General features: G+C 45.0%; 1 protein-coding gene across 4 annotated transcripts in view; it reads right to left on the reverse strand.

Moving 5' to 3' along the window:
- Nucleotides 1–26762, reverse strand: part of FGFR3 (fibroblast growth factor receptor 3) — a 90539-nt gene that overhangs the window by 27663 nt on the left and 36114 nt on the right. For all 4 annotated transcript variants that reach the window (XM_088454993.1, XM_088454992.1, XM_088454991.1 and 1 more), the window contains exons 4-5: nt 25882–25935; nt 6808–6977 (exon numbers count right to left, since the gene is read on the reverse strand). In XM_088454993.1, the coding sequence (XP_088311119.1) occupies nt 6808–6977; nt 25882–25935 (224 nt within the window). The remainder of the gene's footprint in view (nt 1–6807; nt 6978–25881; nt 25936–26762) is intronic.

Below are 26762 nucleotides of genomic sequence, written 5' to 3' on the forward strand. Positions count from 1 at the left end.
AAAAGAAAAGGAGGCAGGTGCTAGAGAGAGAAGGAGTTTAAGAGGAAGTGAGCAGGAAAGAGGGCGGAAACAGGGTAGAGCGCCAGAGGATGCAAGCAGGTTGGAGCGCCAGAGGATGCAAGCAGGGTAGAGCGCCAGAGGGTGCAAGCAGGGTAGAGCGCCAGAGGGTGCAAGCAGGGTAGAGCGCCAGAGGGTGCAAGCAGGGTAGAGCGCCAGAGGATGCAAGCAGGGTAGAGCGCCAGAGGATGCAAGCAGGGTAGAGCGCCAGAGGGTGCAAGCGGGCTAGAGCTTCAGAGGACGCAAGCATGGTAGAGCGCCAGATTTAATTTGATAATTTTTGCGTTGAATGTTTATAAACCTATCATCACGGACTACTGTATTGCGTTTTCGTATGTCTCTTTTATATGGGTATGTTTATTGAAGTATTTCATCTCAAATATCTTTTCCACATTCCAGAAAGCACCTGGGTACAAAATACAGTTTTTTTTTCTTACTTCCCCCCCAATGATCAAATCTTAATGGAGATATTGAATTCACTGCACCACGTGTACAGAGCTCACGCTCACCCTTGCTAAGTAACCAATGCCCTCTGCACCCGGTCTCTACTGGTCTTACGCCGTAAGAGGAAACAGCAGACAACCACCCTGATAGCTCACGGAACAATAAGTGTGATGGAAAACGCTTTGTACATGTTACACTGAAAGATTGATTATTATTTTTATAAATCAATAAACACTGTGAAAATTGTTCACAAAGAGGTAGAGAAAGATGCTGTGCCTCATGCCTCAACAAATAAGCAGGTGTCTCCCAAATAATCCAGTTTTGCTTGTTCCGTTTAAAAATGATTAAGCGGTAAAGAGAATTAGGCCAGCCTACTTACATGCAGCTTCTCTGTTAGACAAAGCATTTTGATTTCATTTTGCTCTTTAAAATGCTGCCCTGGGACAGGACCGTGTCTTAAGTCTATTACAGTCTGTTAGAGAACTGTACTTTGCACTTTCAAGAGTTCTGTGATCACATAACCCACGGAATTGTTTTGTCTTATTAACTAACCAGTATGGACAGCACCAGGAGACGACATGTTCCTTGACTGGTATTACTGGAAATCTCCCATGAATTTAATCATCTCCGTCACCCGTCTCTCCTTGGAGACAAACATTTGCCGGCCCACACTGGAACCCAGGCATAGTCTGACTACACAGGAGTCTGGGAAGGGATAATCCACCACTTTTCCAGGGTCATTTAGTGCGCACAGATTTACGATAACAGAGATTCCAGCGAGGATTTAAATATTAATGCGCTTTGTAAAATCTGAGATGGAAAGTCATATGAAATTCTTGTAGGAGGTCACCTGGGTGAGTCACATACGTAGTAGTGTTCTACTTTAATTGCAGGGGTGGAGGAGGGGGCTTATTAACAAAATATAAATGTGGAAAAAACTACAGCAAAGGACCAGACGATTACTGTCATTGCCGAACGTGCACTAGATTGATCATCGCCAACTATGGATTGGCTGCTGCGGTTAACAGAACAATTTTCGCTTTGTTAGTGAATAGTCCCCACTAATCTGTTACCTAAGCCTCCATCTTAAAGTTGTTAATCACATTTGGGTTACTCCACCTCTGACATTTTGCATAGGGATTAATGGCAGGGAGCTCTACAACCACCATGCATAGCTGTTATAAACGTAATATACCGTGACCTGCATCTAGCGTTGCAACCGCGAACTGCCATGACGCCATCACACAAAGCTGACTATAGTCTGCTGTATATAATTTATTCCCAAAATTTTGTTTCTCCAGCTGTGGTGTAGAACTACAAGTGTCAGCATGCATTGCCTAAACATTTTTGCTTTTAAGTAGTTAGCCGATTAACGTAGCTATTATTAGAATTAACCTTTAACAGAGGGGGCTGTTGGCATCCATTTTGCCTCACTCCGCTGTGTATAGTGGTCCTACAGAATATTCTACGTAATGTTTCCCAGGGGTCCACAAAAAGCTAATACCAAAAAAGGACAAACGGTTCCCCTCCATTATTTAAAACCTGTCCATCAACTGCTCTGTGTACCTCCATGTAAGCCAGCGGTCTGTGCAAACCTAGCAGCTAAGCTGCGTGTATTAAAAAAGTAGTTTCTATTTTACTCTGTTTGATGGAGACAAAGTGTTTATGTGTCAGAGGCTCCAGTGCTCAGATTTCACACATTTTCTACCCAAAATGAGATTTTATCTGGCCGAGAGTTTGTGTCTGGAGCCTGTCACCGCTGTGCTAGGGGAGCAATCTGACTGGCCTCCCAAACACGGGGATCAGAGGCTGCGCTGAAAGGACTACGCTCCTACTGATATACACACACACACATTTGTTTAAAGCCAGTCTGCTTTCCAGACATACTACAGGAGCGTTACTGCCCCACACACAGGAGGAAGCATGAAACAAGGAATCAATGCACTACTGGAGAAATGAGAATTGTTATTTTATATTATATACCTTGTATTTTGTTTTATTCCCTGCCCACATTTCATGTTTATAAAACATCCTTAACTATGCTTAAGAGGCCCGTGTGACGTCAGAGGCTTTTTTTTTTGGGTGCTGAAACATAGGGGGTCAATCCAAACGTACATACTACATACTAGGGGGCTGAGGTTCCGGTCGGACCTCCCGTTGGTGTACGCTGGGTAGAACTTTGACCCGGGGAGCCTGTTCTGGGCCTTCCACTGGATGGATTTGAATGAAAACTTCACAGAGGGGTGGCAATTGGTCTGAGATGCCTAATGGAGTGGTTGGGGTCCCTGTTCGGACTTCATGGCGGAGTGCGCCTGACAGAACTTTGACCCAGGAGGCCTGTTCTGAGCCTTCTACTGGATGGATTTGGACGGCATCACATAATAAAACTTTAATAACTTGAAGATTTAAACCTGGGCAATGCCGGGTACGTCAGCTAGTATGTAATAATATACATTTAAAATTGAAACTGAACTATAAGGACATCAAATTTAAAACACAGAATTCTGTGTTTGACACCTCTCGGCCTGATGATGGCGCTCATTATTCATTCATTAACGGTTTTATCACTTAGTCAGGTTTAAAAGGCTCATCTGCCTGAATTTTTTACACGGACTGTAAACAGGTTTCCTTTTCAGTGGGAATCGATAAGTCTGCTTTAATGCACGGCCTGGTCTGGTGATTAGAGGACAGGACACACAGATAAGGTATGGACACGACTACACTGCTTAAGTTATCTATCCCCTGCTCCTGCTCACTCTCTGCAGCTGATACCCTTTGTCAGGAGAGCCTTTGTTTAGACATTCCTTCTGGCTTAAAGCTTTGGAGATGGGAGTGCGATAGACAAAAAAATATTCCTGTAGTCCCAGTCATTCAGTCCCATGGCTAGGGCACAGGTCACATGCTCGGGATTAGACGCCTCTGCGGGCAAGAAGGTTGCCAACCACAGCTCAGACTGAGCAAGACACGTATGTGCTCAGTGAGCAGGGCTAAGCTAGCTACCCACGGGCAGTAATGTTCTTGAATTTCCATCAATTTTCTAATGAAGGTGAATTTGGTGCGTTTGACGCGCGACATCAAATTTACATTCACCTCACTGGAAGTGATTACAGATTTTTTTCTACAGGCGCTAGGTTGAGATGCTATTTAACAAGATATAAAGATGCGTTGCAAACACCTGTTGCACTTACGGTGGCTCTGATCTCGAAGCTTTCTGCTCGCAGCGCCATAGGGGAAGCAAACTAAAACTGTAGGAGATTGGCTGTGAGGGAAGAGAGTTCTAGACTGTTGCATCCCCTAAGGGTCTGTGGGGGAGATTTATCAAACCTGCTAAAAAGGACACATTTATTTTACTGCTATGGGCCGTATGTAGCGAAAATATCAGCCGATTATCAGCGATTTTTTTCCGCGATATTATCGCACCCAAGATAATCGGATAGACTTAAACAGGCGAAAAGTTTTCTCCATCTCAGACCAGGAGAAAAAAAAAATGCAAAATCCCTATTTTTGCCTAACGGTCTTTTTAAGCCGTTAAAAAAAAAACGCCTGTGGCAGCCCCGTGCCATGTTTAAAACACTTGTTGCATCCATATGGCCCCCCGAAAAACCAATACGTTAAACCCATTTTCAACTATTTTTTTTTTTTCACCCAAAATTTTTCGCCAAATATACACAACTTACGATTTTTTTGTGCGTAAGTTATCATTAGGTGTGGGGGGTGTCCAAAGGGTTCTGAAAGAAATCCCCACATTTTTAGGCAAAGGGAAGTTTTCTGAGATGGAGAAGACTTTTCACCTATCTTTTGGCGAAAAACGCCCGATTTCGACGTTTTCTTTTATTTATTCCGAAAAACTGGCATTTTCACCGATAACGGAGTTTGGTATGTGTTAAATATATTTTAGAGGTGTCTCCTAGTACTCAGCATCTAAGTTTCCCCAATGGCATTTATTAGAAAAAGCATGCATGACTTTTAACAGGAAGAAAAAGGGGTGTGCGGATGTCTGTAAAGGTGGGCCGAATGCTGCTGCACGGCCCTAATGATACATCGCCAAGAATGAGAATGGCCAAATGTAGTTATTTTAGGGAAACATTTGTATTCTTTCCTTCCAGTATAATTCCCAGCTCCACGCAGTGTCTACACAAGGGATTACGTGAAGTCTTCTGGCACAGGATACAATGGAACCACTTTCGCTATCACGTGCATCATGTGACCAGACTGTGACCTGAACATTCCGGGGTCGGCCGGCTCTCTCATCCACACTTATCAGGGAAGCACGGCGATGCCTTTGCAGAGACTTAACATTTTTTTACAGCTTAACATGTCAGTAACATGAGCAAGAGACCAGAATAGGTCATACACTCTAAACCTAAAACTGTACAGTTTTAAGATTTCTTCATTCTAAAATGGCAGGGACTAAAGCAAGCCCCAAACTAGCCCCACCCATGCCAGTGTGTATCGAAGGAAGCGGGCACACAACGCGCCCGTGCGGTTTGTCCCAATAAACGGTGCCCCACCAGTAGTAGCTACAATGTAGAAGGAAGACATAAAATACACATGTAAGTACGGTATATTAAACATTCAGAGAAATGTACAAAACGTGCGTAGAATAGAAGAAAGTTATACGTTAGGAATAGATTTACATTTGCTGTGCAGAAAACATGATACACTATTGTTCTGTTATTTGCTGTGCAGAAAACATGATACACTATTGTTCTCTGTTATCAGTATAAATGCTGCCGCCATGATTAGTGATTATCTGTATTACCTTCACAAGGGATAAGCTCCTGAATCCTGTATATAAATATATTTGAAGGTTCGTATCTGTGCTTTTAAATAGAGCAGACTGCATTTTAGTGGGTGCCCAATATATTTGTGAGAAAGTACATTTTGCAGAGCCTTCTGCTCTATGTAGTGTTCATTCTAGCACCCTGCACCTGTCGCAACCTGTGCAGTTCCTCTTCCCTGCCTGGGGGTGTCGCTCTCTGCTGTGGTGCTTCTAGCACACTCTGGTCTGTATCTCAGCAGTGTGTTGTATCAGCTGAGTGTGCTAGAAGAAACCGGGGCAGACAGTGACACCGCAGGCAGGAAAGAGGAACTGTACCGGTTGTGACAGGCGCAGGGTGCTAGAACGGACACTATGGGCCGTATTCAATTATTTTGGCATCCGTGAAAAACTTCCGCCTACCTGATTTTTTTGCTTACATCCCGTGTTTTGGACGTGAAAACTTATCGTGCGTGTCCGCGCTTTTCGCCATATTCAATTACTAAACAGGCGAATGCAGAACAGGCGGAAAGTAGTGAAAGAATGGGGGAAAGCAGTCTGTACCCCATAAAATGATGAACTAACATTGGGGATCAATGTACAAGTGTTCCAATAACCCTAATAAAACTATTTGGGGTACTGAAGTTGTTTAAAATCCTTGTTATTAGCGTCCTTGCAAAAGTGGTGAAGAATGGCATAAAGCAGTATTTGTTTGGTAAAAATAAGTAGTTCCATCAAATTTGGGGTACTTGAAAAAGGGTACTAGCATATTTTAATATCTCTAAAGTGAAGTTTTAGAAAAAGTTTAATTCCTCCCCCATACAAGCACCTGCAATCCGAAAAACACTTGGTCCCCTCTTAGAGCACCCCCAGAACCTTATTTTGCTATTTTTAAAGTTGTTCCCCCACTTTTTTCATTTTTGCCCCAAATTTCTACGGAGTTTTTTGCGGTGCTCCTGGTTTTTTTTTATTGGGGGGGGGGGGGGTGCCAAGGGTTCTGAATGGTTTCCCAAAATCTGCACCCCAAAATATAGATTTTGCATTTTTTTTTTCTCCTGCTATTCTGTGGAGAAAAAGTATCGCCTATTTCAGTGCATTGACTTTTCGCATAGGCGTAAACGGAATGGAATTGAATGCGGAGTGACATTTTCAGGCAAAATTTTTGCAAAAAAAAAAAAAAAATGGGCGAAAAAACGGCTTTTCGCACCTAATTGAATATGGCCCTAACTGTATGAATCCACTCTGCCCTGTAAGAGAGCAGAATATCGGCGGGCTATATGTAAATGCCATATGCCGCCTCCGTTGTCAGGGTCATTGCTCACTACAAGGCTGCTTGCCACCTCATTCGCGAGCACGGAGGGACTGCAGGAGAAAGTTTCCTTGTAGGGAGTATGGCTCAGACACTTAAGCCAGCATACGGTACTTGCATATAGCATACATCAATATATTACACTCTTTCTATGATGGAGTGAGCACATAGGGGAACTTTGCTTGCTTGGCCAAGATTAGCGTCAGTAATGCGCGACATAGAGGAAGATGGAATCTACCTTGATGCCCCCAATGCGATGCTCCCCACGAAATTCTTTTCCATTCTTCAGCCAGTAGATGGTGGGTTGCGGCTTGCCAGCGGCAGCGCAGCGGAACCGGACAGTGCTGGCAGCTGGTACTGCTTGCAGCTTCTTCTCCATTTTCTCTGGCTGCGTCCAGTACGGGGGTTCTAGATGAATACGAAGAGATAATTGGATATACTTTAAATTATTGCAGGAGAAAGCAATTATTAGTGGAAGAAACTAAATCGCTATTATTAATAATTTTCCCACATTTCCATTTTTTTGGGCGGTAGATGCATAAAGCTGCGTAAGGTGGAGAAATGGAGCATAGCAACCAATCAGCTTCTACCTTCCATTTTATAGACTGTACTTGAGAAATGTTACCTCGAAGCTGATTGGTTGCTATGGGCAACTTCTCTACTGGTTCACTTTTCCACTCTACAAACATCTTCCTTATAGTTCCCAAAAGCACTTTGCTCCTGAGGAAGGGCATCTAAGTCCGTCATCTTAGTCCGTCACTGGCATATTGTACTACAATTCCCATCAAGAGAACTGGCCAGTGGGGGTCTGAATGGGGAGCGATATGAATGACCGTCGGACCTATGGTCTATAGGTTAGATATCAGAAGTCGGCTACATGTGTGAGTGAGGCAGGAGATACCATAAAGCGAGATCTGGTCTTACACAAATACATTAACTGAGGAATTACAAATAAGGAGAGAGGAGTTATTATTTGGTTTTGGCTCGGATCTTCCCGCCAAGTTCAGATCTCAGAACGAGGTAAAACCTCATCTTTCATGAACATCTCGGCAGATTGAGGGGTCTATTTACTAAGCAGTGCTAGGAGACAGAGTGAAAAGTGATAAGGTACCAGCCAATCAGCTCCTAACTGCCATCTCACAGGCTGTGTTTGAAAAATGACAGTTGGGAGCTGATTGGCTGGCACCTTATCACTTTTCACTCTGTCTCCTAACACTGCTTAGTAAATGGACCCCACAGACAGAAAACAGACTTCATCATGATTTGTAGCAACAGTGATACCAGACAGTTCCATAAATGTTTCATTTTCCAAACAATGCTAATTAACCACAGTTTTATCCACACTAAAGCAGGTATTGGAAAAGCTATGGCAGTTTTGGAGCCAGAAGTCGCAACATCCGCTGCTAGCCTGTGACTGGCAGGGCATGCTGGGACGTGTAGTTTTACGACTGTTTGCTTTGAGAGTTACAGGCTGCATACTTGTCGGGTACATTACCTCATTATTTCCCAACAAACCAGAAGCAGAGAAATATTATGCAAACGTCATAAAGTGACAGAGCATTGGTGGAATACAAGCGTCTGTATGCAAATTGTATAAACATTTACATTTCAGCGTAATCTCGTCTACGGTATGCACACACTCAGGTTGCAACACACATCTAACACACTACCCACTGAGCTTATCACTCTATTTACAGAGCAGCATGGACACAAGCCAACGCCAAAGGACAATATTGGCATAAGGCAGCTTCAATTTTCAGATCGATAGCAGGCAAGATGATAAATATTGGAGTTTCGCAGGAACAATGCGTACTATTAACTTAAACTTAAAGGCACCATCATCCAATGTACATCCAAGCATACAATAAGCAAGTTAGGGGGAATCCAGATTGCTGCTCTCTACTGCCAGGTCACACAGAACGTGGGAGGCTGATCTAGATTTACCCAGAAATATCCACTTAACTAATCATAATAAATATTCTCTGGAACTCCCTTCGCAAGAGCCATAATTGCATTTTTTCGTGGACACTGCACTTCAATACGGTGCATTGGGAAACCATATTAGCCAAACGGTAAAATTCCCTTTAAAAAGGTAAAGAAAAGAACCAATAATACTGCAATTATTTATTTATTATTTATTAACCCTTATTTATATAGCGTGCAGATATTCTGAGAATATTTTGGCCATTCACATCAGTGAAATTGACCAAAAGGCTTTGAGGCAGCAATGCTAACCATTACACCAACCATGCTGCCCATCTATGACACAGCTTGAATCAAAAGGCATTTTCTTCATACCTCAATGGAATGGTCTTAATACGGTGATATTCCGTTTTACTGGGGTATTTCTGTTTATTTTATTTTTTTACATAAGCAGTACACTGATATAATTAAATGCAGTGATGTACAGGATAAATGTACGATGTGAAGGAGAGCTATGAACAAAATAAATTAAATGTGATTTATAAAAACTTTAAAACGGCACACATTATTAATAGGCATGATTCACTTCTAGATGACAATACAAACCTTGATCCAGGCTTATTGGGTCTTCGGTGCATATACGTAATTATACATCTTACATTGCTCTCCGAGTGTCTACACCAAACGGCGGGCCCCGTCCGTATCAGCCCACGTCGTGCCTGCTTTTCATACAGCTCAATTTCAGAACAACTCGGGCGAGGACATTAGGGGATATGAAAATTGATTTTCTGACCGTTACAAATAACGCAAAGGTAGAATGAAAACATGAATGACTAATGACATCGGCCCTGGCAGACAACAATTACCTACCAAAGTTCATCTGATAGCAGCCGAGTCAATAGCCGACAACCCACCAGAACACACAAGGAAATAGACAGAGTGCATTGTGCCTGATGTGCCTGCCCTGTAATTATTACCCAGGACTGTAAGCTTAGGTGAAGAGTACGGATAGGGATTGATACTGCCAGAACAGTGCAGCACTATCAACAGGGATAGCACAGAATGATGGGTTTTACGTGCTAAGAAAATAGGGGCATAATGAAGCCACGATGAGCCTGTCCACAGCCAGCAACAAAACAGATAATATAGTACTGGTGCAGCTATATAAAGTAAAGACAATGACATCCTGTTTTGGCTCCTAAATTAAATTACACATTTTATATACAAATCGGAGATGCCTGGGATTCATTCTGCACACCCCATTGCCATTTATTTCCAGGCTAAAATAGAATATAAAACTACTATACCACATAATCAGATGAACTATTTATAAAATGGTCACACCCAGAGGTCATTAAATAACATGAAGAGGCCATTTTATGGCTATTTACTAAGCAGTGTTAGTAGACAAAGTGAAATGAGATAAAGGTGCCAGCCAATCAGCTCCTAACTGTCATGTCACAGGCTGTGTTTGAAAAATGACAGCTGGGAGCTGATTGGCTGGCACCTTATCACTTTTCACTCTGTCTCCTAACACTGCTTAGTAAATGGACCCCTAAATGCCTACAACTTGACTCTAACTACTATTAAAAAAAGACTGTTATATTATACATATATACATATAATATGAGATATGGTAAGAACTTACCCTTGTTATCTCTATTTCTACGAAGTCCATAGGGTTCCACAGGATACCTTGGGTATAGGTGTGACGTCAGTCGCAGGGCACCAAAGAGTTAAGCTTTCAGCCTCCCAGGATGCACTAGGTCCCCCTCCTATACCCCGCCCCCAGGCCAAGGCACCTCAGTTAGTTACCAAGCCATAGGCCGGAGGAGGAGAAGGAAGAGAGAGAACAAAGATCTGGACACATACAAGAATCACATTCTCACCAGAGGGAGACGGAAAACCGGTGACCAGAGCAAAGCCCATCTGCAGCACAGGTGCGACAGGGCGGGAGTCCTGTGGAACCCTATGGACTTCGTAGAAATAGAGATAACAAGGGTAAGTTCTTACCATATCTCATATTTTCTACTTCAGGGTCCATAGGGTATCCACAGGATACCTTGGGGATGTCCCAAAGCAGTATCCTTTAAGGGTGGGGACGCTCCTGTGCAGAAAGGAGAATCCGCCGCCCGAAGGAAGCATCCTGAGAGGCGAAGGTGTCAAACCTGTAATACCTCACGAAGGTATGGACAGAAGACCACGTAGCAGCCTTGCAGATCTGAACTGCCGAGGCACCACGTCAAGCTGCCCACGAAGGACCCACAGACCTAGTGGAATGAGCCTTCAGAGAAGGAGGGACCGGTAGGCCTTCATGAAGATAAGCTTCAGAAATAGCCATACGGATCCAGGTTGCCAAAGTTTGCTTTGAAGCAGGCCAACCCTTTTTACAGAAGCCATAGAGGACAACAAAGCGTCCGACTTCCTAAACAAAGAAGTGCGGTCCACATAAGTCCTTAAGGCCCGCACAACATCCAAAGAGGCCTCACCCACGGAAAGACCCGGTGAGTTAAAGGCCGGAACCACTATTTCCTCGTTAACCTGAAACTGGGAAACAACTTTGGGGAGAAACTCGGGCCGAGTGCGGAGCACTGCCCTGTTCCCATGAAAAAAACCAAGAAAGGGGGTCTACAAGAAAGAGCCCCTAACTCAGAAACACGTCTGGCTGAAGCAACGGCCAGAAGGAAAACAGTCTTAGCTGTTAGCCATTTAATATCCACTGAGCCCAGTGGTTCAAACGGCGGTCCTTGGAGAGTCCTCAGGACCACAGCCAAATCCCAAGGCGCCACAGGTGGAACAAAGGGCGGCTGAATACGGAGAACACCTTGCATAAAGGTGCGCACATCCGGGATTGTAGCAATCCTACGGTGAAACCAGACAGATAGGGCCGAAACCTGTACCTTCAAAGAAGCAAGGCGAAGCCCATGATCTAGTCCCGCTTGCAGGAAGGCGAGAATCCGAGACAGACGAAACTCCCGCGGTGCATAACCTCTCGGTCGACACCACTGGAAGAACGTATGCCACACGCGATGGTATATCCTCGCGGAAGACGGTTTCCGAGCTCGTAACATGGTACACAGCATAGAGCTGGCAAACCCCCAGGACCTCAGCATGGCCATCTCAACAGCCACGCCGCCAAAGACAGCCGAGTCAGGTCCGGGTGAAGACAAGGACCCTGAGACAGAAGGTCCGGTCGTAGCGGCAACCGCAGAGGACTGTCCACGGACAGACCCTGAAGGTCTGAGAACCAGTGCCGTCTGGGCCACGCGGGAGCTATCAACAGGAGCGTCCCTCCTTCCTGTTTGAATTTCCGGATTACCCGTGGAAGAAGGGAGACCGGAGGGAACAGGTATGCGAACCTGAACGTCCACCGGACGGACAGAGCATCCACCAGAGACGCCCCTTCGTCTCTTGTGCGAGACCCGTACACCGGCAACTTGTTGTTGTGCCGGGACGCCATGAGGTCGATTTCTGGAAGACCCCACCTGTCCACCAGTAGTTGAAAAACGTCCGGGTGCAGGGACCATTCCCCTGGATGAACGTCCTGGCGACTTAGAAAGTCCGCCTCCCAATTTAGCACTCCCGGGATGAAGACCGCTGATATGGCCGGAAGATTGCGCTCCGCCCAAACCAGGATCCGAGAGACCTCTACGAGAGCCGCCCGACTGCGAGTTCCTCCTTGCCTGTTTATGTAGGCCACGGTGGTAGCATTGTCCGACTGGACCTGCACCGGGTGACCCTGGAGAAACCGCTGTGCCTGCAGGAGAGCATTGAAGACCGCACGGAGTTCCAAGATATTTATTGGAAGCTCCGCTTCTGTCGGTGTCCACCTGCCCTGGAACAAGTGTGGACCCGAAACTGCTCCCCAGCCTCGAAGACTGGCGTCCGTTGTCAACAGGACCCAATTTGGAACCCAGAACGGACGTCCCTTGTTGAGGTGGGTCATCTTTAACCACCACGCAAGGGACAGGCGAACCTCCGGGGTGAGCACAATCGTCTGGAACTTCAGAGACTGAGGCAGCCCGTTCCACTTGGACAGGATCAGGTGCTGCAGAGGTCTAGAGTGAAACTGGGCGTATTCCACCATGTCGAACACCGACACCATGGAGCCCAGTAACCTCATCGCCGAGTGTAAGGACACCCGGCGGCTGTGCAGACAACTGCGCACCCTTGACTGTAAAGCAGAGATCTTGTCCTCCGTCACGAAGATCCTTTGCTGTCCCGAGTCCAATAAGGCTCCAAGATGCAGAATCCTCCGAGACGGGATTAGAGTGGACTTCTGCCAGTTAATTAGCCAGCCGTGCCGTTGCAGCAGTGCAATGGTCAGGTCCAAGTGGTGTAACAGGAGCTCTGGAGATCCTGCCACCAATAACAGGTCGTCCAAGTACGGCAACATGCGGACTCCTTGCAGCCGCAGAGAAGCCGCCATGACCGCCATAGCGTCCTGTATGTCCAATGACACCATGTAGTCCCCAGGTTCCAGCGCCAGAATGATGGACCGTAGGGTCTCCATCCGAAACTTCGGGACCCGCAAAGACTTGTTGAGTGCTTTGAGGTTGAGAATCGGACGATATGACCCATTGGGTTTCTGTACCAAAAATAGATTTGAATAGAAACCCTGGCCCCTCTGGGAGAATGGAACAGGCACTATAACTCCAGCCTGGAGCATAGTGTGCAATACCTTCCGCAGCTCCGTAGCCTTGTTCCGGTCTGATGGTAGACCCGTGGTGAAGAATCGAGCCGGGGGTCTGTGCCGGAAGGAGAGGGCGTACCCGTGAGAGACCACCTCCAGAACCCAAGTGTCTGTCGTAGTGAACGACCAACACCGGGAGAACTGCAGCAGGCGGCCTCCCACCCTGGGATCCCCCAAGGGGAGACCCGGACCGTCAGGCCGCAGGCTTGTCATCTGGCTTGGGGGCCGGACGTCTGGTACTCCATGCCTGTTTCCGGGGCTTGCCCGATTTCTTAGGGCCAGCCTGTCGAGGAAACGACTGTGGTTTGGGCCTGCCCTGGGTCCTAGATGACCGAAAGGACGATGGTCCAGAACCAGAAGGAGCAGCGGCCGACGGGAGACAAGCAGATTTGGCTGCCGCCAGCGTGGCCACAATCTTATCCAGATCCGGACCGAAGAGAACTTCTCCGGTAAACGGCAACGCTTCCAGACCTTTCTTGGATCTGCGTCCGCCTTCCAGGATCGCAGCCACAAGGTGCGACGAGCAGCTACCGCTGCTGAAGAAATTCTAGACACCAGAGTACTAATGTCTAGAGCCGCCTCGTTGATGTAGGTGGCCGAATCACGGAGATTGCCAATCAACTCCGCTTGTTCGGCCGGACAGTCGGATTCAAAAGAAGCCTCTAATGAATCCGCCCAGCGCTCCATCGCTCTGGCAACCCAGCAAATGGCCATAGCCGGCCGTGCTGCCCCCCCTGCAAGGGAATAAGCGGACTTCAGGCAGATTTCTACCTTGCGGTCCGTAGCATCCTTAAGGGAGGACATGGATGGCATCGGCAATGTGGCACTACGGACAAGACGGGTCACGTGAGAATCCACCTGTGGAGGGGATTCACACTTAGCAAAATAATTATCCGCGAACGGATAAGCCACCGCCAGGCGTCTCTGCGGCTGGTATCTTTTGCCAGGTTGTTTCCACGCCTCCTCTAAATGGTCCACCAACTGACCCGAAAGAGGAAAGACTGTGGCATCGCCCTTCACATCTTTGAAAAAGGCATACTTAGATTTAGCCGCTGGGGGAACTTCGTCCTCAATCACCAAGGCTGTGCGGACCGCCCGAATAAGTCCAGGAATATATACTTTGGACTTAGCATCAGCGTCCTTAGTATGGAAAGGTTCCTGATCGTAAGGATCCAGAATCTCCCCATCATCAGACGTCCCTTCGTCATCCTCATAAGGAGCGGACAGAGACGCCACCGGCCTTTTATGAGGCCGCATCACAGACTCCCCTTGCAATACATCCGACAAGTGCTGTACAGAACTCGTCAGGGAGTTAACCCACGCTGGCTCCTGAGAACCCGGGAGCGGGGAAATAGGGAGACTGTGGGGTACCACCAATTGTCGTGGGAACCCCTGCATGGGTGACGACACCACAGACTGCTGGGACAAACCCATCGGAGTAAACGCGGGCTGCGGAGCTAACTGGCCCACTAAAGCTGTTAACGCCTGAGCGAAACAAGCCCAGGGCGGCTCCTGTACCGGTGCTGTAACCGTAATAGGCCGCGCCATGGACAACACTGCCGGCAAAGGCCCTCCGCGCTACCCTCCCCCTCCGCTAACGGTACTTTGCACGTGGTACACTGTAGCCGGAGGGGAAAATCACTTTCAGACATGATGGCACCACGTATGTGACCTCTCTCACCAATTAAGTATTAAATAGGCGAGAGACCACCCTGCAGCACCGCACCGCAAGGGCTTTAGCAGAAAGAACAGGGACAGTAATAAAGCTGACAGTTTAGTGAAGATAGTTACAGGCAGCGCTAGCACAGTCACATACAATGCAGAGAAATAACAATTCCTGCACTAACAGCGCTGATCACTCAACTACACAGACACAGGGCCTGGTAGGACACAGCGCTGCATACACAGACCTGAGCCACAGCGGAGGAGAGGTATGCGGGGGGACCCAGACCACGATGCTTCCTTCCAGACTTCCAGCAGCGTTCACCATGCGTTGCAGAGAAGATGGCCGCCGAGGAGCAGAGAGAAGCTGGCCTGGGGGAGGAGCGCTGACACAGGACCAGTCAGCACAGTGCAGAGAGGGCTGTGTGCAGCGGGGGAGGCGCCGGCTGTGAGACAGGGAAGGCGCGCTCCCCTGGCATGCATTTAACCCCTGGGACGCCGCAGCGCTACCGCTCTGCTGCGGTCCGCTGTCCCAGGGGGTAGTGGAAGCGCAGGTTGGTCGCCTGGCTCCACGCTGCAGCCAGTCCCCAGGGAGCCCCCTGCCTGGGGACTTAGGACCATGTGATCAGCGGGGACCCACCGCGGGACCCCGCTGCTTACCTCTGTCCCCCTTGAATCCGGCCATGGTCCGGAGCATCTGGGGTCACCGCTAGCTGTGACCCCAGACGCCCACCAGCATCCCCGGATCAGTACCGGCGTTCTGGTACCGGCGGGGTGTAGGGAAGACAGCATGGACGTCAGGACTGACTGTCCATGCTGTTCATCCAGTTGTGCAGCCACTGCTGCATGAAGAATAAGCTTCAGGGGCTCTTCTAGCCCCCACTCCAACAGGTGCACCCGACTCCGGCCGGGCACCAAACTAAACTGAGGTGCCTTGGCCTGGGGGCGGGGTATAGGAGGGGGACCTAGTGCATCCTGGGAGGCTGAAAGCTTAACTCTTTGGTGCCCTGCGACTGACGTCACACCTATACCCAAGGTATCCTGTGGATACCCTATGGACCCTGAAGTAGAAATATATATATACACATGGCACGTTGCACCATCATAAATTATCATCTACATCACTGGATAAATTATATAATCTATTTCTAATTGTGCTGTCCAAGTGCCTCATGTGAGTGGGTTTATAGATGAGAGCAATAAAATGATGGATCTTACACAAAGGAGGGTCACATAAAAACTGAATAACGTGTGACTTTATATTCCCTGAGGCAGAAACCAACACGGGGGGGGAGGGGGCAGACTCTCTGATGCTGGCGATGTCACCGGCCTCTAGTCTGTTCTCATGCTATAAACTGGCTCCGGCCCACAAAATGGCCGATACCACTGCACGTGGTTATTTGCTTATTTATTTAATCCAAGCTGAGTGGTCAGGGCCAGGTCTGATAACAATAATGAAATGTTACCTAGGCTATGAGAGCTGAGGCTACACAGTGCAATTATTGAGCTACGACACAGGAGAATGATTCCACCCCCAACCCCGAGTGACCAGAAATCAATGACACACACATCCTTATGGCTCTCAAGGGGTGGGAAACCATTAAAAACTTACATGAGGTTGATTAAAACCTAATATTGATCAGGTGCAATCTGCACACTAAAAATAATAATAATAAAAAAAACATAAAACAAACAGTCAATGTACAACTAAAAGGATGTGTAAGGTAATAAAATAAACAACTGCAATAGCACTGCAATAGCTGATCAGCAGTTTCTTGGCCACCTTAAAGCTTGCATCTAGTTTACAAAAAAACAAAACAAAAAAAAAACAACTAAAAATCCCTTATAGTGCCAATAGTATAAGCAGATGCTTTGGCAGGATGGTTTATTTTCCTCCAGAGATCCAGACAGGCAGCGACAGGCCAAAAGCGGGTCCCTGCTGAACCCTTGCTAACTTTTACTATTTCACTGCTACAATTTAGAAAGTAATTGTCTGTCAATGCCAGCAAGCGCTGCCAACTCAGTCCACGAGAAGCGAACACGGTTCTGCAGAATGACAGTAATGGTTTTCTTTGTGCTCACACATCACACAGGATAAGTTCCTTAACTTCATCTCTCGAAACTTGCAAATCACAGAGGAGGCCGGATGCTGGAGTCAGATTTGGGATAATCCTCTGCCGCTGGACTCAAGTGCATTATCTATGGCAGTGCGACATACAAGCAGGCTGTCGTAGCCGATATGGATCACACTACCCAGGGTGCATTTCACCAGAGCCCTGGAGATTTGCGCGGTTTCAGATTGCCCCTTCACTCTGACGACCCCCCCCCCCCTCCAAATCTGCAGCCGATTTAAATATACATGTTTAATGATAATATTTGACTTGCAGGTTACACATTTCCAAATGTCACCCAAGCTTTAATGAAATCTAAAATCCCTAGGGAAATAGTGCGTCTGAGTGCACCCGTGTGTACCGTTTGCAGTTTTAGAGGTAGTGAAGGCTCCTTGCCAAATACCTATTGAAAACACAATTGTACGTTTAGACCATCAGAAATTGGCAGATAGAATAAGAATCCATTATCGCTTCTAGCTTTGGATGACTAGACTCCCCTAATGAGTGTGCTCACCTGTGAACACTAAGCACAGGTGCAGTTCCACAAAATCCAGAAGTGTGTGGTGCAGGCAAAGCCTGCGGTGGACTGCCAACCCAGCAATCAGCCATCAATAGACTACGCAGACGAAAGCCGACAGTAGGGGGAGGCGTCAATCATATGGGGGGAGGGGGTATGTAGAAAATAATAATAATATTATCCTTTATTTTTAAACAATCACAAAGTTTCATGGAAGGTGTGTTATGTCATTCAGCATGCAAACACCAAAATGGTACAATGGTCTGATTGTATGTTCACACGTGGCATGCAATGTCGACAGTCGACATAGCGTTTTTACGGTATTTCAGCACTAACCCTAACAGCAGCCTAACCCTTAAACCTAACGCTAACATGCATTGTCGACATACAGTCTATGGATTAAAGGAGCTAGAAAATGTGTTGGTATTCTGGATAATACTTCATATATATTATAAGCGCTCAACTTGCCAAACCATAAATAATAGAGAGCAAATATGGTGGCTCTGGGTTCTTCCACAATAATGCAGTATTTTGTAGCAGTCCTGTCTGTAATTCAATTAAGCCTTTGAAGGGAGCCTTTGGCAACTAAAATAGCAAAGATAAAAAAAAAAACATGTTGCCCAACATACAAAGCAAGTACAAAATATCCAGGTGAAGTCAAGCGATTCTTCTTGTACTTGGATTATTAATAACTGAAGAACTGAAACATAACTCGTTGTCATCAGTCTAGTGTTCTACGAGACGTATGTCTGGTCATGCATCGTCTCAGTACAATCTCTGCATGAAATCATTTTTCAGTAATTATATTATCACTATAAGGGGAGAGGTACTAAGCTCTGGAAAGTGATAAATTGGAGTGTGATAAACTACCAACCACTCAGCTCCTAACTGTCATATTACAGGCTGTGTTTGAAAAATGACAGTTAGGAGCTGAGTGGTAGGCAGTTTATCACATTCCAGAGCTTAGTACATCTGTCACTAAACCATTTTTTTCGTACTGGAAACATTTTTTTTTTTTCTTTATAAACCATAAGAAAAAGAAATTCATTATAAATGCGAGAGTTTAAACAAAGTTACAAACTGCATTGGACGGGAATTCTGGGATCTGGGTGCATGGACATTTATGGACTGGGAAAATAAATGAAAACGCATGACAACAAACGTCCGAGTTAAGCAGGGTACACACTAAGGGGCAGATGTACTAAGCTCTGGAAAGTGATAAACCACCAATCAATCAGGAGCTGAGTGGTTGGTAGTTTATCACTCTCCAATTGATCACATTCCAGAGCTTAGTACATCTCCTCCCCCTATATGATATATCGTTCCGACGCGGATCGGAACAATGTCTCATACACACCGCATAGTGTGTACATCCGATCAGTCATTAATGACGATTGTTCATCGCGTCGTCTCATCTGATGTTCTGCACAGCAGATGAGACTATCCAATGAACGGCGCGGCACTGTTACATGTAGCATACATTGATACATAGCGCCGTCGTACACTGGATCTCACAGTGTGTATCGTCGTTGGGTTACACATAGTATATTGTGTACCCAGCTTTAGGTTGTGCGTTAACGTCTGAGAAATACAGCATGCAGGGTTCTAAAAACTAAAAAAGAAGCATTACCATTCTAAAGAGCAATGGTGGGACCGAAACCAATGACTATTATTATTTGTCCTAATTTAAATGGACTTTTAGTGCATTTACTAAGATGTGAAATGTGCATTCAAATAGATACGCAGAAGGCCTCAATGTTATATTAGACGTAAATCACACAGTGGTTTTTAAGTACAATTATTTTTTTTTATTTAAACCTCAGCAGAATATAGCTGTAAGGAAGTGTACTATGGTACAGAAGAAAAACATATTACCGTATTCAGACTGCTGGAAGAGACAAGTTTTCTTCTTCTCAAGTCTGACACTAAATACATGTTATCAATCACTGGAACTACTGACCTACAGGCCTTTGTAATGGAAAATTGCTTCTATAATTCAGAATTAGATTTTTTATTTTGTTTTGCTTTTGTCTGAGAAGATCACAATTTTACTCTCCCAGGCTGCACGTCATTTTATATTCATCATTCAGTAAAAAATACCCTGCCTGTCATTTATTCCTATACACATTTAACCCAGTGACTGACAAATATGCATTTCAAACCCTTGTCCACTTGGTACTGCATTTATTCTAACATGTTTAATGATAGCTAGCAATGCTTCACTGCAGTCTATGGGGGCTATTCTCAATTGTTACGTGAGTAGTAACCAATCAGAAATGAGTTTTGATTGCACTATAAAGGGGATAAATCTAATCAAGATTCTAAAAAAGCATAATGGAGGCGTTGCCCACAGCAACCAAATCAGATTTGAGTTATTTAGTAGAAGGCACTAGATAAACGAGAGCTAACATCTGATTGTTGCTATAGACAACGCCTAATTTAATTATTTAGACATTTAAGTAAATCTACTCCAAAGAAAGTCAATTTCTCTTGTCGCCTCCATAAAATTGAAAAACACCATGCAAACAAATGGTTATTGGCAGCTGCAACACAAATATTTGGGGTGCCCAAAGCACCCACAGCACTGGCTCCTATGACTGTATAGTACGTATGCTGTATTTGTGGTTGTGAAGTGGACCAGTTTTAACACCGCAAAACTAAAAGGTTCTTGTTTGCATTTTCAAAGTACTTCAACATCGTTCCAGGCACAGGGACACTAGGCAGAGCCTTAAGGGTTGCAACATATGTTTTAGACCAGACTGACTTACAAAATACCTTATCCTAGATTTATTAGCTTGAGTAAAACCTATCTGAGATTTCAAATCATCTGGAGCCGATAAGGAAATGTTATATTGCATTTTAGTCATAACATATCTGCCCACTTGTAGGTACTCGTACATTTAGAGCTGGATATATGGCCGTCCTAATTTCCTCATTTGCTGAAAGCTATATAGTATAACGTGCCACCTGGATACATCTCTTATTATTTCAAGCTAAGAACACAGTGGGGGAGATGTATCATCACTTGGAGAGATAACGTACCAACCAATCAGCACCTGTCATTTTTCAAACACAACCTGTAATATGACAGGAGCTGATTGGTTGGAACTTTCTCTCTTTCCATGGTACGATAAATCTCCCCCAGTGTTTCCACACTCGGTGCAAAGTCAGGGGGGAGGGGGAGAGAGAGCGCGAGGGGGAGAGATTGAGATTTATCTATATGTAATTTCTCTCTGATAAGTGATTCCCGCAATGAGAAGGAAATGATGGGATGGACGGGTGACGTAGAATAGAGGTAAAACCGCCAGGACATTTTCCAAATCACATTCTGACTGCAACTTACTAGAATGTTCAGTGCATTTAGCCGAAACCAAACTTGGCAGAAGCTGCAACTGTACAAGCAGAACGTCCCTTTCCCGTCACAAAGAACAAACCTGGCTTTAATAGCCTACGGTTTTTAATACACTGGTGTCATTCCAAAAGTGACTGCACCCTAAAGGGCTCTATGCAGGAGAGGGGGGATTATAAAAACTAATCCACAGGTAACGGTGTATAAAATGTGGTGTTACCCATAGCAACCAGACATTTGCTTTTATTTTCTAAATTGTACTACAGATATGACAGATGACAGCTGATTGGTTGCTAGGGGCAACACCTAATTGCAGCAAGGACAGAAGTTAAAGTAAACAATTTTCCTTTGTACTCTTCATTAATGCCTACAGGGAAGTACACTTTATGGGCTGTTAATTTCATCACAGACACAAGATTTATTTTTCCCCCCCACCGGCTATTTGCAAACACCGTGTGTAAAATACTGCATGTGTTGTGTTTAACCTGGCAACGTGTACAAGGTGGTGTGTACGCTGTAAGAAATATACATTAATGTGGCGTAAACCCTGCCAGACATGTCAGCTTTGACGTAAAATATGGGGACTCCCGCTAACTCTCTAGCGATCCTTGTCCTGATGCAGCAAGGGGGGGGGGGGGGGTTGACAAAATGGACAGAAACTTAGATTTATATTTGCCCTCAAGGCACAAAATTCCATTAAGAGACAACTGAAGCGGAAAATCCTGCAACTAAACACATAAATAAAGTGTATTTCAAAGTGTAGCTTCAATAAGTAGAGGCAAATGGGCCCTAATAAAAGGTACAGGAGGAAAGACGCACTAGTCCATGTTTTTGTCAAAATAAGGAATTAAAAAAGAGGTAACAAAAAAGTTATTAAGGGGCGGGATGTACTAACGGGGGAAATGCGGTAAAACCCCTGAGAATGCCCATGAGGGTGTATTGCCGCATACCCCATACGTACTAAGCGATGCATTCCAGTGCTTCGTCCCGATGGGTAACTCCATTTTCACATTTTCAGGTGGATTTACCAAATAGAAGCCTATGGGCCTCTGTTCCGGAATGTGAAATATTCTCTGTACAATGCTGTGTGATATGATGGTGCAAAATAAAAAAAAAATAAAAAAAAAGTTTTTTTTAAGATCTATACACCATATAATGACTGAAGTTAATGTGGAACGCTGAATCATGCCACAACAAATGTATAATGTAGGCTCCTGGCTCCGTATAAATGCTGCGAGTAAAGAGCCAATCTGTCCCTCAATGAAATACAATAGCTTTAAGGATTCAGCAACCAAATTTCATTACTCACTACCAACTGAGAACAGGCAATACGTTCCAATGCTGATCAGCAAGGTGCGCACGAGGCCCTAGCCGATACACAGGACAAAATGTTCCAAAAATACAATTATTTTTAAATCTTTCCATCATTGGGGAGCGAGGGAGGGGTAAAATATGCTGAGCTAGAACAATGTTCCCCCTTACTCAGAGTGCCTGCTTTATATATCAGGTAAAAATCTGTCAGAAAACCCACCAACTAAAACAAGGGCAGCCAGTGTGAGAGGCTGCCCACGGAATTCCTTTGGTTACTGCTGAAGAAAAGGCCAAATTGTGTCAAATCAGGAGGTTCTTAGCAAATGAAGGGTTCTCCAAAAACCACAGGCCATCGCTGATGGCAAAGACTGGCACCATCCAACCCACAATTACTGGCCGCCTCACCTCTTAAGAGACAAGCTGGAATAAAAGTTGCTGCTAAAAAGTTACGTCTTCTGATGTTGTTTTAATAGGAAAATTAAGTAGGCTGAGTAAGAAGCTCTTAGAACTATAAAAAGGACAACTGTGAGGATGTTGTGTGTTTAAATGTATTAAACATGTATCGATACGTCAGGTTTTTTGGGAGCTCAAGTCCTACCAACCAACCCTCACCAGCCCTGTGACTTTAAAACTTCCGAAACTATGGCCTTAAGTGGAGTAATTTGCCTAGACAACGCCATTTATAAAGTGTTTTCCAACTAAGAAAGTTGAACCACCAATGACCCCATGTAGCCCCTTTCCTGGAACCCTGTGTCTGAACACTTAAATCAGCAGCGGAATCATGGCAGAAGCCAGCCAGAGGGACTATACGGTATGCATCGAGAGAAGACTGCCAGAGAGAAGAGACCAGTGGAACGTTCCCCCACCCAGAGGGATGGGGTAGGTGAAGGCTGACCCCCCCTAGAGGGATGAAGCCAGCTGAGCACCCCCTTCCCTGGGCAGTGGGACCAGTGGAATGCCCTCCACCCCCCCCCCCTCCACCCAGAGGGATGGGTAAGTGGAGGCTGACCCCCGCCCCTAGAAGGATGAAACCAACTTAGCACCCCCTTTCCAGGATGGTGGGACCAGTTGAGCCCACCCCCCCCAGAGCTATAATTCAAACACGTGTCAATGGGGACTGGAGACAAAGAGTGAGCTACAGTACTTACACAAATACCAGTGCCTGCAAAGTTTTGAAAATGATGATTGCTAAAGTCCGGTGCCAAAAATTTAGATCAAAAAAGGCCTTTAAATGACTTCATGACCTCTGGTGATTAATTTTAAAGGCCTTTTTTTCGGTTTAAATTTCTGGCACAGAACTTTAGAAATTGTATGTAGTCATGACAAAAGCAACTGTAACCCCAAACCATAAAATAATAATAACATGACAAACTTGTGGGTGGTCGAGAAGTCTCCAGGGACCCGTCCATGAATGAGGAAGAGCAGACAGGAAATCAGGAAGAACATATTAATATTTGCGGAGATGGCCTCAGTAGGGAGCAGTGCCACGGCACACATGAATGCTTACACTCCATAACATTCCAAATGGGTACTGCTGTGATTGGCAAGCTTACGGTTTAAAAGGAGGTAGCCAGTGCTGGCAAGTTGTGCTTTGTTACGCAGAATGGAACTTGCAGCAATCCCTGGCCGCATTAACCATGCGTCAGCAGGAAGTACAATAATGAAAATGTATTGGAAGCCCACAGAGGACAGCCCATCCAATCTCTAGCAATTTGTGCCATATCTTGTACGAGAAAAGGACCTTGGTCTATCAAGGTAAATGATGAAGCACCAAAGCAGCGTGGCACCTGGTGAATAGACCACAGCCAGTTTCATATCCCCATGCCACGATTATGTGTATAGCTTCTAGTTAAATAATCGGCTGAATTCTCAAGAATATTGGTCCACCAATGCAACGACTGCTTCCACTGGGCATAGGAGACAAGTGCGCGTTTCTGTTCTGGCAATCATAGGCTTTGTTTAAATAGAGAAGAAACCGGATACCGTCATCACGTTTTAAGAAACTGATTGTATACTTTTCCAACTTACACAAGGAAACATGTTATAAAAAGCCACAATATAGTTTTCATCTACTTAACCCACGAGCTACATCTTGTTGGGGGTAGAACTTAAAATTACAAACAGATGATATTGTACATGGACCGGAGCCTGACGAGCTAGAGGGAATATTACTTTCAAAAGCCGCATACTGTACAGTAAAACGTGTGTATGATTTGTAGACTATATCCAGCCAAAGCACCAGAAACCCTCACTCACGGGTCAAGTTGTGGCACTCTAATAGCAGGCTGCAAGTTACTAAGCATGATATCCACATGGCACACATGAAAACAGGTTAACCTATAGATTGTAAGCTTGCGAGCAGGGCCTTCCTACCTATATATCTGTCTGTTATTACCCAGTTTTGTTCTATTAATGTTTACAATTGTAAAGCGCAACGGAATATGCTGCGCTATATAAGAACCTGTTAATAATATATAAATAAATAATAAGCTTAGGTACATTCTTAGGCACATATGTTCTATACATATACACACACAAAGAAATAAGTGATTGTTGTGTTTGTGTATATACACACACAGAAGGATGTTGTAGGGTTTTAAATACAGTCACAGAAACTTCGCAATATCTGGGACAGTTCCCAATAAATGGTGAAAATGGGGTTCATAGATATGGAATATATTGTGGACTATGGGGGGAGATTTATCAAATCTTGGGAGACAGATAAAGTGGAGATTGATAAAGTACCCACCAATCAGAACAGGTCATGTTACAGGCTGTGCTAGAAATATGACAGTTAGAGGCGGATTGGCTGGTACTTGATAGCTCTCCAAGCTTTGATAAATCTCCCCCTTAGTACGTTATAGGACTTTCTCTATGCAGGCTTCAGCATCAGTGCACAGCTTACAGGCGAATAAATTCTCTCTACTTTTATTCAAAGTCCAATCGGTAATATATGTGATGTTTAGATTAAGAGATTGAAAGCTGTGCGATTTTCACTTTCCCATGTATCTGGCAGCTACGTACACCTACACACACAGTATATACATACTGTACATACACACATATACATACATACATATATATACACACACACACACACACACACACACACACACATATATATATATATATATATATATAAATTCAGAGAGGTGATCTTAAAAAGCTAGCTGCCATAACATGACTGAGGGGCGTAAGGAGGGAAAATTCGGTAAAACCCTTGAAAATGCCATTTTCTGAGGTTTTACCGCATACCCCATATGTACAAAGCACCGAAATGCATCTCTTTGTCCAAGTGGGGCGTTACCCAATAGAAGCCTATGGGCTCCTTTCCGTGACACTCCCCGTGAGAGGGATCCAATGGGATCCCTCCCATCTTCCCCCGCCCACCCCGCGGCTGGCGTCCATCTGCGCATGATATACGCACACGACACACACACCTCCTGATTCTGTGACTCTGTTATTGAGCTTTTTTGAAGTCGCATAGAAAATCCTGCTTCTCCAAATGAAGTAATATTTATGTTTGGCTGGCAACCAGGCTGCTAACCTATTAGATTTCCAACACACACATTCTATATTAATGACCGTTTTTCACAAATATCTACCAACCATTATCTCGGTAGGGATTTTTCTGCGGACCTTGGGGCTCATAGAATCAGGCCCTATGTCTCTATGGTCACTATAGGAGTTGCACGGGAAATACAGATGACATAAAAACACATTTTCAATGTAAAAAAAAAAATTACCTCTCTCCTCGACTTCGTCGTCATCATCCTCATCATCACCAGATGAAGGCATGTCTGCAAGAGGAAGGAAACCGGGACGGACATTACTAATCATGCATTAGCCCTGTGTGCGCCTTAGCTGGAAGCCTGCCTACTAAATTCATTGTTTTTGTTGTAGCTACCGAAGTTAGTAAATCAGCTTTTAAAACACAACCCTTTGCTTTACAACCATCAACCCCGCACATCTGCGGTGATACAAAACGATGATGTCACCTTTTGCCACATTCATATACAAAAGGGTTTAGCTTTGATTGCCAAAGACAACATAGAGCGCTAGTCTAAAAGAGGGGTACAGAACAGTAGATATAACAGTTATCGAGCAACCACAAAGGTCATAGTAAGACAAAACTGTATATATCCCTAAACTTAACAGGATTTGTTATCCCGAACGTTTACCAGCTCGTATGTGTGAATGTGAATGAGCCCTACTGCTGCCCAGGAATGGACAAGACTGTGCTAAACTCTAGTCACACAATTATTTTTTTTACAGAATAGTTACAAAATATTGTACGGGTAAAAAAATTACCTAATATAAACAAATGATATCTTGAGACGCACGATTACAGTGTATGTATTGTAATCATTCCATCGATGCTATACTGTGTGCATATTGTAGATTACATTTATATATGCTAGATGCAATAGTTACTTTCCTGACTCACTTTACGGAGGGTTTAAAAATGACACCGGGCCACGTTCATTTAAATTATTCATGGATCTCATTTTTAGGAAGGAGAAAAGCCCTTTGCGCAAACGATTTCAAAACAGACGATGTCAGACGCGACACCCATGTGTCAAAAGGTGCGATCTTCTCGGAAGCACTCTGAGGTATACATAAAGGT

This window comes from Taudactylus pleione, unplaced genomic scaffold (assembly GCF_031769625.1).
Source record: "Taudactylus pleione unplaced genomic scaffold, aTauple2 ptg000638l, whole genome shotgun sequence".
Lineage (NCBI taxonomy): Eukaryota > Metazoa > Chordata > Amphibia > Anura > Myobatrachidae > Taudactylus > Taudactylus pleione.